A 12,900-nucleotide genomic window follows, 5' to 3' on the forward strand; every position below is an offset into this window, starting at 1 on the left:
TTCGCCAATCTTAGTGGCAACATTAATGATTTTGTTGATATACATATTTTATTAAAAAAACTTAAGAATTTATGGTATTTTAAAAAAGAAAATAGAATTATAGCATGGAATAAGTGAAAAAAGAAACTAAAATTATAAGTGAAACGAATGTAAAAAATAGAAATTAGAACAGAAAGATAAGTATAAAATTAAAATAGACGTAGTAATAAAATGAAAATTATTTTAATAAATTATATGTAAAATGAATATGCACTTGTATGGACAAGTATTTAATAGTATGAAATAGCATAGTTGTAAAGTAATTATGACAGCAATTTCTTGTAAGGAAAACACAATTAATTATAAATAGTGAATAAATTTATCCATTAATTTATTTTTTCTTTTTGAGCATAAACTAATCCATTAATTTCAATTTGGCCACAAATGAAACAATCATCAACGAAAACAATCTTGCACCGAAAAAAAGCACAAAACAGAGCCACACAGGTAAAACAAAAATTGGACAATTTCTTCTTAATCTTACATATATTGACTAATTTTTCATACTCAGTGAGTTTCTCTATTTAACGAACAATAAGAGTCCAAAACTAAAATAAATGAACCTTTTTGGCAATTATGAACTCAGATTAAAATCCACTACAAAACAAATATTTAAATCTTAACCCTCTCCTTCCCCTTCTCCTACACACTACTCTTTCCCCTTCTACTCTTCAGTCTGTTCTCGTTTCTTTCTTTCTGTCTTCTTCATTCTCCTCTTCTTCTTCAAAAAATCAGAACCCAAAAACATTTCAGCAAAATAAACAAAACCCAGAAAAAAAAAAATGAGACTTCTTCTTCTTCTGTTTCTCATTCTCCATCTTCAAATCTGCACTTCTTTTGCTCGTGTAATGTCTGAATACCAAGCTCTTCTTTCTGTAAAAGCCGCCATTGATGACCCTCAATCAGCTCTTGTTTCATGGAACTCAAGTAACTCACTTTGCTCGTGGTCTGGCGTTACCTGTGACCCTTCTGGTCGTCACGTGACCTCTCTTGACCTTTCTAGTCTTAATCTTTCTGGTATTCTCTCCTCTGATATCGCTCATCTTCGTTACCTTCAAAACCTTACTCTCGCTGCTAACCAGCTTTCTGGCCCCATCCCGCCTCAGCTTTCCGCCATTCCTGGCCTTCGCTCCCTTAATCTTTCTAACAATGTTTTTAATGGAACTTTCCCTTCTCAACTCTCTCAGCTCAAAAATCTGCAAGTTCTTGACTTGTATAACAACAATATGACCGATGTATTGCCGTTGGCTGTCACCGACATGCCCAATCTCCGTCACCTGCATCTGGGTGGGAATTTTTTCTCTGGAAAAATCCCACCGGAGTATGGGAAGTGGGAGTTTCTAGAATACTTAGCAATCTCCGGCAACGAATTGGTCGGTCCTATTCCACCGGAGATTGGTAACTTAACCAGGTTGCAGCAACTCTACATTGGATACTATAATAGCTATGAAGGCGGTTTACCGCCCGAGATCGGAAACTTATCCGATTTAGTCCGGTTTGATGCTGCAAATTGCATGTTATCGGGAGAGATACCAAAGGAGATAGGAAAGTTACAGAAGCTAGACACTCTATTTCTTCAGGTGAATGGTCTTTCTGGGTCTTTAACAGAAGAGCTTGGCAACTTGAAAAGCTTAAAATCCATGGATTTGTCCAACAATATGCTTACCGGAGAGATTCCGAGTTCGTTCTCCGAGTTGAAGAACTTAACGCTGTTGAATCTTTTCCGTAACAAACTCTATGGAGCGATTCCGGAGTTCATCGGTGATTTACCCAAGCTGGAAGTGTTGCAGTTATGGGAAAATAACTTCACAGGAAGTATTCCACAAGGGTTGGGCAAAAATGGGAATCTTGTCCTTCTAGATCTCTCTTCAAACAAACTCACCGGAAATCTTCCGCCGAATATGTGTCTCGGTAACCGGTTACAAACTTTGATTACACTTAGTAATTTCTTGTTTGGGCCGATTCCTGAATCCCTTGGAAAATGCGAGTCATTGAGTCGGATTCGAATGGGAGAGAATTTTCTAAACGGGTCGATTCCAAAGGGGCTTTTTGGGTTACCAAAATTGAGTCAAGTAGAGTTACAAGATAATCTTTTAACTGGAGAGTTTCCAGTTACTGACACTATAGCAATGAATCTTGGCCAAATCAGTCTTTCTAACAATAGGCTTTCTGGGTCTTTGCCTCCTAGTATTGGGAACTTCTCTGGTGTTCAAAAGTTGCTTCTTGATGGGAATAAATTCTCTGGGGCTATCCCACCTCAAATTGGAAGATTACAACAACTCTCAAAGATGGACTTTAGCTCTAACAAGTTTTCAGGCCCAATTACACCTGAAATTAGCCAATGTAAGCTATTAACATTTGTTGACCTCAGTAGAAATGAGCTGTCAGGTGCAATTCCAACTGAGATTACAGGTATGAGAATATTGAACTACCTTAATTTGTCAAGAAATCATCTAATTGGCAGTATTCCTTCATCAATAGCAACTATGCAGAGCTTAACTTCTGTTGATTTTTCTTATAACAATCTTACTGGTTTGGTTCCTGGTACTGGTCAATTTAGTTATTTTAATTACACTTCGTTTTTGGGTAATCCTGATCTTTGTGGTCCTTATTTGGGTCCTTGCAAAGATGGGGATGGAAATGGAACCCACCAAGCACATGTTAAAGGGCCACTCTCTGCTTCTTTGAAGCTCTTGCTTGTCATTGGCTTGCTTGTTTGCTCAATTGCATTTGCAGTTGCAGCAATAATTAAAGCAAGATCATTGAAGAAGGCTAGTGAGTCTCGCGCATGGAAATTGACTGCATTCCAGCGCTTAGATTTTACGGTTGATGATGTTCTGGACTGCTTGAAAGAAGATAATATAATTGGAAAAGGAGGTGCAGGAATTGTTTATAAGGGATCTATGCCAAACGGTGATCATGTTGCTGTTAAGAGGTTACCAGCAATGAGCAGAGGGTCATCTCATGATCATGGATTCAATGCTGAGATACAAACTTTAGGAAGGATTAGACATAGACACATCGTTAGATTATTGGGGTTTTGCTCGAATCATGAGACTAATCTTCTGGTGTATGAGTACATGCCTAATGGGAGCTTAGGTGAGGTTCTTCATGGCAAGAAAGGAGGTCATTTGCATTGGGATACCAGGTATAAGATTGCTGTTGAAGCTGCAAAAGGCCTTTGCTATCTTCATCATGATTGTTCACCACTGATTGTTCATCGCGATGTGAAATCGAACAATATCCTTCTTGATTCCAATTTTGAAGCTCATGTTGCTGATTTTGGTCTTGCTAAGTTCTTGCAAGACTCAGGCACCTCAGAATGTATGTCTGCAATTGCTGGTTCTTATGGATATATAGCTCCAGGTATGATCGATTGGTTTTGGGGATTTATTTTCGTTTTTGTTTGTACTTTGTTTTTTTCTGTCTTAGGTGTTCTCATATCATTTCTTTTACAAAGTTCTATTATGTCATGATAATATTTGAATTTCCTAGATTAAAAAATTTGACACCATGATCATTTGTGTACAGATCTTACTGATGTCAATTTCAAAATTTCACTGTACTTTGGCCTATTTCAACTTTTGGGATCTATAAGCATGACGTGTGCTATTCAATCTTAATCAGTCCTTGGAAGTGGTTGGTTTTATCACAAGTCAGTCTAGGCTGTCGAGAAGTTCTTCACATTAAAAATTAAGTTTTAGTCATCTTAAAGTACAAAAATTGAATGATGTTTTTTCTTTGCTATTAAACCCATTGTCTTGTCTACTATGATGAAACCCTGTTCATGAATTAAGGTACGGCTTATAGGATATAAAACCAAATTATTATGATTTGGGCTTTTGATTAATCAATTGAACGATCCTAATTTTTGCAGAGTATGCGTATACGCTCAAGGTTGATGAGAAGAGTGATGTATACAGCTTCGGTGTTGTTCTGTTAGAACTTGTTACTGGTAGAAAACCGGTTGGGGAATTTGGTGATGGAGTGGACATAGTTCAATGGGTTCGAAAAATGACCGACTCGAACAAGGAAGGAGTTCTCAAAGTCCTAGACCCAAGACTCCCTTCAGTTCCACTTCATGAGGTAATGCATGTGTTCTATGTTGCAATGCTGTGTGTTGAAGAACAGGCGATAGAGCGCCCAACAATGCGAGAAGTAGTGCAGATTTTAACAGAGCTTCCTAAGCCACCAAACTCAAAACAGGGAGACTTAACAGTTACAGAATCCTCACCACAATCAGCTGCTACACTAGACTCTCCAAATGCAGCAACTACTAGAGATCAAAAAGATCATCAATCGCCTCAATCACCACCTGACCTTCTCAGCATTTAAAAGCCTTTTTGAAAGGGAAAGAAGGGGGATTGTTTGTTCTCTTAAATTCCAGGAATTGTGTTAGTTTCAATCTTGTGATATTTTATTTTCTTTCTTTCTTTTTTTTAATCTTTTGGGAAGGTTTGCTCTAACTTATTGGTATTAAGTTTGCAAGTTTTTTTGTGTATAGTAGGAGGAAAATTAAGGGTGGGAGAAATTAAGGAAGGGTTTGTTTATTTTCTTATAAAAATCTTGTCTTCAAAGTTCTCCATAACATCAAGTTCTAGCGGCACTATACTAATGCCAGCAATTGACCTCTCTGTGCATGCTAATAGCAGAAACTGTTCACCACTATTTTGTTTTAGCTCTGCGTAAAGTTTAAGGGAAAGAGAAGAAAGAGAGAGTCACGGTTCTTTAATTAGTTGGTTATTTTCTGAGCTGTAAGAGGGAAAGACTGAAAGAGACAGAAATTTGTTAGGTATAAAGAGAAAAAAATTTGGTTGTGGTTTATGAATACTTTTATTATATATAAAAGAGTGGATATGCACAATGGGCAATGGCGTGACCTTTCAATTGCCAAGATTGGTGGGGCTTTCTCTGGCTACTGCTGCTAGAGAGAGTGAAAGCTCCTTACCCCTGCCAATTTCCAGGTCTCTTTCTGTGAAATTAAATTGAACTAAGCTACATGAGTGCTCCTTTCCCTTTAAAAGAAGCACAAGTACCTTTGTTTTTATTTTCTCATTCAAGTCTTTTTTTTTTTTTTTGTGAATATACAAGTATAATAAGCACTCAGTTTCGGTTTGGTTTGAAAAAAGAACGTAATTCAGTTTTTATTTTTATCAATATAGTTCAGTTTGGAATCGAACCGACTGATTGGACGTCTCGGGTTACCATGGCGATTTGGTGGTGGTGGGTTCCATTTTTTGGTGTCTATGATCTGGAAGCAAATGAAGGACCTCCCCTATGTGAGGTTTTTGCCATATGCAATGCAAGTGACTCATGCAATGCAAAACTTGTTGTAGAGTTAGTAAGATTGTCCTTGAGGTTGTTGAATTTGGGAATCACCTAACTAAAGATTCTATTATATTTCAATAATTGCCTCCCTTAAAAAAAAAAAATGAAAACGACCAAAATACCCGCATCAAAAGTTCAAAAGTATCAATTCCATAGTTCTATTTTTTATAATGTTTCTAATTTAATTCATGTAATGTAACTTTTTATTTTTTATGAAAAATTATTTAAATAACTAATAATTAAATACTATTAAAACAGATAATAGCTACCAAAATAATTAATTTTACGTAACAAATATTTTAAGTTAGTAGAATCGTACATGTACCCAAGAATATATTCACATTTCAGTTCAATTATTAATTAGACCAAATTGTCCTTAATTGAAGGGTAAAGTCAAGGAGCAAGGGCACTTGCCCATATAAAAGGCTACCTTTACAGAAAGATTACCTTAGAAAGACAAAAGCCCACGTCTTGTTTGATAGTGTTTGTTGTATTTTCTTGCGTTGGAACTATTAGGTAAGGTAAGGTAAGGATGGGAAATAGGATATACTTTGTATGGCTGAGATGCCATGTGTTTTAGTGACGTGGCATGTCCCATCTCTATATATGTATAATGCAACGTAATAATATGGTAAAGATTCAGGTGGCATTGTATTTTGCCTTTGAGAAAGAAAGTATTTGATTGATGGGTTCTGTTGATTCTTCACCTAACATTAATTTGTGTTCTTGCTGATGTGCTGATGGACATTTTGATTTTGATAGGACCAAACTTTAATGTTTTTTTTTTTTAGTCGCTGCTCAATTTGACAATGATTTTAAATCTTCCCTTGTAGTAATACATTATACATAAGATAAGACTATTTCAATGGAGTATTTTGATCAATTTATTTTGTTTGAACAATTTTATTATATTAAAATTAAAAAAGTCGAAATTAAATTATGCATTAGGAGAGCTACTGTTTTATGATCCTATTAATTCAGATAATTAAGAATTTGTTTATATTATATAATTAAGCTATATTAATCGAACATAAAAAACAAATAAGAAGAGCTGAAATGTTCTTATGACGAACGTGCTCCAATGAGTCTTTATTATTGTTATTTTAATTAATTCTTGTACATAATAATAGCATTTTAATAAAATAAATAAATACTACTCCTATTTATTACTTTTTGCAGTCACGTGAAAAATTAGAAAGACAGACAGAGAACAGGAAGCTCTGCAATGGCCTCTTTGTCTATATGCACCATTTTAATTTTTTTTTTTCTTTTAAAAAGGACGAGTATAAATATCTTTTTAAATACTTTAATTTGTAAAGAAATACATAGATAAATAAAATTTAATTTCTACAAAACCGACAACCTTTCATTCCTTTTGTTTTTTATTTTCCCTTTTTAGGGCAGACCTTTTATTCTACTGTTTTCGATTATGCATAAAATCTGGCAAATCAATTTGTTTTCGAAATCAAAAATATCTCAAATTTAAATTTCAATCAAAGTTAAATTAACAAAAAAGAAATTATTACTTAATCATAATAATTATTATAATATTGGTGAAATCACTTTCATTTTCGATTGTTGATATGAATCAACATGTCTTCTTTTTTCCTTTTTGTGACATTTCCTTTATTTTGTTTTGATGCAGAAATAGCCATCAAACTTTTGGTGTCCAATTAGGTTTATATCTTCTTATTGTGGACTAAGAAGTCAATTATTTATGTAGCTTAAATAGGTGACAAATTAAGTAATCAAAACCTAATTCTCACCTAACCCATACACAAACTTCAAAAAGTAAGAAAATAAAATATTACAATCTTGATATATGGGTTATTTGTTTAATGCTGAATTTAAATTAACCGTTTATTGAATTGAATGATCAAAAATTAATATAAGAATTGATTGTTGAATGATTAAGAAGTAATATACAACGATACTATATAGTTCTAAGAGGCATTTTACTTTTTCAACTGATAAATTATATAATTTATTGAACAAGTTGTAAATCAAACTTTTGCATTTAGAAAAAGTTTAGTTTATAAATTTTAATAAATAATTTATTAGTTAAGATCAGATAAATTATCTTATCATTTGTTCTAAAAACAGAACAAATAATTCGTTAAGGATCTTTTGTTTGGATTGAAATCTAAATGTCGTATCGAAAATTATTGTTTTATTAAGTTGAATGATTAAGAAATAGTATTAAAAGCTAATTGTTGAATAATTAAGAAGTGACATATATTTCCAATCTATGAGATAAATTTATTTTTTTCATTTAATAAGTTACATAGCTTATTGAATCAAATCTAAAAATAATTTTTTTTTTATTCAGCAATAAACAATTTATTGATTCAATTTAGGGAAATAAACTTTATTCTTATTATTTGAATGAATAAATTTGGAGTTTTAATAAGCTATAATTAAACTAAAACTAAAACTTCTTATTATATTCAAAGAAAGAAAGAAAAGAGGGTGATTGATGTTTTTAGGTTAGAGCTAGTCAAAGAAATGACTAGTCCTTGATAGTTGATACACTAAAAATTAGAAAATAGTACATTCGATTATTGTTCAATCATTCATAGAGAATAGGAGAAGTAAGATTCTATTCCATGGTATGAAACCCTTTAAAACACCAAATGTAAAGGACAAAATTAATATTAATTGAATAAAAGGAAATCAATAATGTGATTTATTTGTATAAAAAACAACAAAAAAAAAGTATATTTCTTTTCTTTATTAAATAATGAATGTTTGAATGCTATGTATGTATATTTGATTTGAGCAATTTTCCTAAAGGAGCAGAAAATTTTGAAATAAGGAGAGGAGATAGAAAAAGGCTTGGAAAATGACAAACAACTTTTAAAAAGAAAATGCAACAAACATAATAGAAAGACTAAAATAGTTGTTCTTTTCTCTAACCAAATCAACCTATCTTTTTGTTACAACCATTACATAATATCTACAAATAAACATAATTTTTCTTTTCCCATCTAGTTTGAATCTGTCCACTATATTTATTTACTTGCTTTTTAAATTTTAATATCTCTTTTTCTTTTTTAATTCTTCAATATATTTTTAAAAAAATTAAAATATTGGTCATATGTTTTTTTCATAATATTATTTTATCATAAAATTAACAATCACTATATATAGACTTTTCAATTCATGATATATAATTTTGTAAAAAATATGAGTTTGAGACTTAACTTAATTGGGCATACTCTAAATCTTTTTAATTATTTTAGTTAATTATATATATATATATATATATATATATTTTACTTTTACACATTAACTTGGTTTGTTTTTACATTTTGTTTTTTTTTTATTAATTTTGCTGTAAATGCTAATTATTTTTTTTTTTTGCCAAATAAATAACAATCATAGACTTATGCTTGATATTTTAAATTTATTATTTTAATAAAATCTTTATTTTTATTTATTCTGTCACAATTGGCCCTTTGCCCTTGTTTCCTGTTTGCAAGAATCATGGTCCCATACCCCTCTCTCCTTTCACTGTCTATCCCAACTAAAAAGATGTAGCATTCATCATAAAATACTTAGCAAAGAATCCACTTGCTTATTAGCTTATACGAACCTTAGCACTATCAATAATACTTGGTCTTCATCAATTTTTTGCTTTTTATATGAGAAAAAAAATATATTTCAAATGGGAAATTTTTTTTTCATCCATATAGTCACAATGTAATGGCTTCATAGATCAAGAGTATCACCTCATTTATCTGAAGCAATAATCAGGCCAGTGGCAGAATGATCAAATGCTTATATGGTGGTATGATATCATGAATTTCAATTTTGAAAGATTGATAATCTTAATTTCTTTATTTAGTATTTTTTTTAATTTATGGATATAAACTATGAAATATAATTAATAGGGAGATGCATAATAAAGGACATTTAGTTTGAAAAAAAATTTAAGATTTATGATATGAGAATATTTAGAGGGTCTATGCTAATGTGAATTGCTTTTATTTAATTGTCACATTTGATAAATGGAAATATTTTTTAAAAATGCTTTTTGATGCAAATGTCTATTTATAAGATGATCCAGAAAAGAAAAGAAGAAAAAGGATATAAGATGATCTGAAAATAATGCATTAGAGAGATTTTTAAAATGCTAACGTATATAAATAGATATATTATAAAAAAATAAAAAAAATAAATTTGAATTGAAATTAAAATTTGGACTTTGGACGGAAAATTTGGTGTGCAATAAAAGCAGGTTGAATTGAGAGGGAAAATGATAGGTTTGGGGAAGTGCACAATCTATTATTGTTTACGTGGCATCCCACATGTCACTCTTCCATTTTATATCCTATATTATAAATTTATAATATTATATAATTCAGGAGGTGCTCTAATCAAATCCTGAAAAATTAAATTTCGTAGTTTAAGGCAAAATGATTCTCCTAATACTATTGTTTGTCAAAATTTAAAAGTTCTTAACAGAAAAAGAAAAAAAAAATTACAACTTTGACTGAGGTTTGGTAGAGTGTCAAATTTTGTATACACAAAGCTGTATCACTCACCTTCCACCTTCATGTCTTTGACTGCTTTGTAACTTTTGGAAAGTGGTTTCCATGAAAACTTCCAGATTCTGAAATTCTAGGTTATGAAAGATCTTCAGGAAAACATGTGCATGACATTGTCAGTTCAATTAAGAAGATCATTGCGGAAACAACGTTAACATGCATTTCCACTGTTTATGAGGTATAAATACTCAATACGAAACAACTTATTTAGACCCGTCTATAGCCCGTTTTATAGACCAAGCTAATGAAATTAAAAATTATTCCATATGCAGCTGAGTGTGGTTTTTAATTTCAATTTGTATCAATAAAATCAAGCAGTTATTGTATTATTCCCCAGTCTCAAAATATAAGTCGCTTAAGGTTTTTGCACGAGAAGTAAAGAAACAAATAATTCTCCTAGGTTATAACAAAATCAAGAGTAATTTGACCAAATTATCCTTTATAATTACTTGTGAAAATATTTATTGTATCTAATGTAAATAAAGGTAATATAGGAAAAACATCATTTATTACTCTTTAAAATATTCGAAACGACTTATATTTTAGGACAAAATAATTATCAAAAAAACACAATTATAAAAAGGAAAAAAAAGGAAAAAAAGTGGCAAGACTTTTACATCTTGTAATGAAAATTTGAGCATAGGATTCCAAGGTCTATATTATGCTTCTAATTTATTAAAATTTTTTTTCACACTGTTTAGTTACTTGCATATAGTGCATAAATGTCTCCTATGGATTCAACATCATTTAGAATTATCCAACAACTCCCAATACTATTGTTATCTTGGAATGTAAAATATTAAATATACTAATAAATATAATATCTCAATTGGAATTTATACAAATAATATTATGGACCCATGAAAATACTATGACCAATAATGTGTATGTCCTTTTCCCCTAAAAGGTGAGCTTATATTATAATTATATGTACAAAGCATTGCCAATGAAAGAAAAAAAAAAAGACTAAAAGACACAAGATAAACATCTCCACACATTGTAGGTATGCAAAGGCTTTAACATTTTCTATAGAAACACAGTTAGTGGGTCCAAAAATTTTTTGCATATGTGACCCACTTTAGGGTTAGGTGGTAACATCACCAAGAAACTATTCCTTACATATATAATTTTCATTAATGCCCATTGTAATAGCTAGTGCTATAGATATATAGGACTTTCTAAGTGATTAAAGCAAGATTAATACAATCTTTGCAGAGCAATAAGGCGACATTTTAGGTGATATTGGAAAAGCAAAAGGAGAGACATGACAATATAGCTTTAATGTTCCTAACTTTTGAAAATTTAACACCAAGAAATGGCAGGACATAGGAGTGGAATTTTCTTCTTTTTTGTTTTTTTTGTTTATTTTTTAAAAAAGAAAGCTGTAAAGGGAATGAAAAGATTGGACTTTGGCCTAATATCGTCTAATAAATTTTAACATAAAGTAGAACATGTGCAATGAGGAGAAGAATGTAGGGACATGAGATATAATCAACACGGCCTCCAACATCATATCTCATTAACCCAAGTCCACTCCACTACTTGATGTTTTTTTTTTATAATAATATACACTTTTTATGTACCTTTTGGTTGAAAAAATTGGGGAAAAAGAAATAATATATAATACTGTGATTGTAAGCTGAGAAAGAGCATTGGGCTTGTTTTGTGGGGTCTTTAAGATAAGGAAATGGAAGGATTAGTTATAAAAAAAGAAAGGCAGCTTCTTCTTTAATCATGTCTAATGTTTCACAGGCTTATCATCTTCACTATTGTTAAAGGGAGATGAGTGTATTCTACATTGGCCTGTCAATTCCAAGTCAAAGATTTTTCAAATACTTGTTGTAAAGTACATGTTAATCAATTATATTTCATTATTTCATATTTTCTCCTGCCAAGAAAAAACTAAACTAGTGCATTTATTTTCTTTTTCTCATGCACACATGCAACTAAAGCATGAACAATGATGCTTCTATTACAATCATTGATAGAAATTGAAAATGAGACATTATAGCCCATAATAAGATTAGATCAATTTGTAAGAGTTTGGTCCTATCTTGTTGATTAGGATTTGAATTCTAAAATCAAACTATAGAAGGGCAATTTTTTTTTTTAATAATATAAATTCCTCAATTGTTAAAAACATTCTTCTAAAAAGTTTTTTTAATCTCTTTATTTTACTTCGGGTATGCAAAAATTTCAAAACTTTTCTATAATTAGTTGCATCTTTTAAGTTTGATGTCTAAGTTTTATGATTGGACATAAGTTTTTAATTTTATTTACTTGGTTTTGTTCACTTTCTTAGATATCCAGAGTTTGTTGACTCATTATTGAAATTGTTCTCTTCATCATAGTTTTTGTGAAGCTAATTGTTCATTTTGCGATGTTGGATCATTCTATTCCCTTCTCGTTGTTCGTTTGAAATTCTAATCCAGCTTCTTTGTCCTTAATTCTTTTAGCTGATACTCGTCGTATCAACTTCTTGAGTAGGTTTTCTTTCTTTGTTCTCTTCTTATGGATCTAAAGACCTTTGGTCTTTTAGACAGGAAATGGGCTAAAAATTGGCTTCAACATAGAAAACTTGAATTGATCCAGACAGACCCACATGCCTGTTAAAAGCTTTGGAGTTCTAATTAAAGTTGGCTCAATTTTGGACTAGATAAGACCAGAATGTTTCTTTCCCGTCTTTCCAAGCATAGAATCTCTAGCCAAAGGCCGAAGCCATCTTTGAAATGAGAATGTTCCTGTGCACTGAAAAGTAGAAAATATCTAATAATTTTCACAATCTCAGAGGCTTGAACCAAAGTCAGGTAACTGGCAAAGAAAGAACTAGAAAGCTACTTTAGTGGAAAAGCAGCATAAAAACTGCGTTCAAGTCAAATGAGGTAGAGTGCAACCAGCAAATCCAGCTTTCTTGGATTCCCATGGCACTGTCTTTGAAACTTCATATCTGTCTTACACACTCTTTCGTCTCTTGTTTCTATGA

The 12,900-nt window shown here is 31.4% G+C and overlaps 1 protein-coding gene across 1 annotated transcript; it reads left to right on the forward strand.

Moving 5' to 3' along the window:
• Positions 1-636: 636 nt before the first annotated feature.
• On the forward strand, positions 637-4,627 carry LOC105639912 (uncharacterized). Its single transcript, XM_012224106.4, has 2 exons — positions 637-3,405; positions 3,917-4,627. The coding sequence occupies exons 1-2, from the start codon at positions 822-824 to the stop codon at positions 4,372-4,374; spliced, it is 3,042 nt and encodes a 1,013-aa protein (XP_012079496.1). The 5' UTR covers positions 637-821; the 3' UTR covers positions 4,375-4,627.
• The last annotated feature ends 8,273 nt before the right edge of the window (positions 4,628-12,900 follow it).

This window comes from Jatropha curcas, chromosome 3 (assembly GCF_041381405.1).
Source record: "Jatropha curcas cultivar XTBG-Jc1 chromosome 3, XTBG_Jcur_1.0, whole genome shotgun sequence".
Taxonomy (NCBI): Eukaryota; Viridiplantae; Streptophyta; class Magnoliopsida; order Malpighiales; family Euphorbiaceae; genus Jatropha; species Jatropha curcas.

Bases quoted from the DNA above. Each gene is read 5' to 3' on its own strand.
- LOC105639912 (XM_012224106.4), top strand. From the start codon at position 822: ATGAGACTTCTTCTTCTTCTGTTTCTCATTCTCCATCTTCAAATCTGC. The intron at 3,406-3,916 runs GTATGATCGATT...TAATTTTTGCAG, and splicing joins TTATGGATATATAGCTCCAG to AGTATGCGTATACGCTCAAG.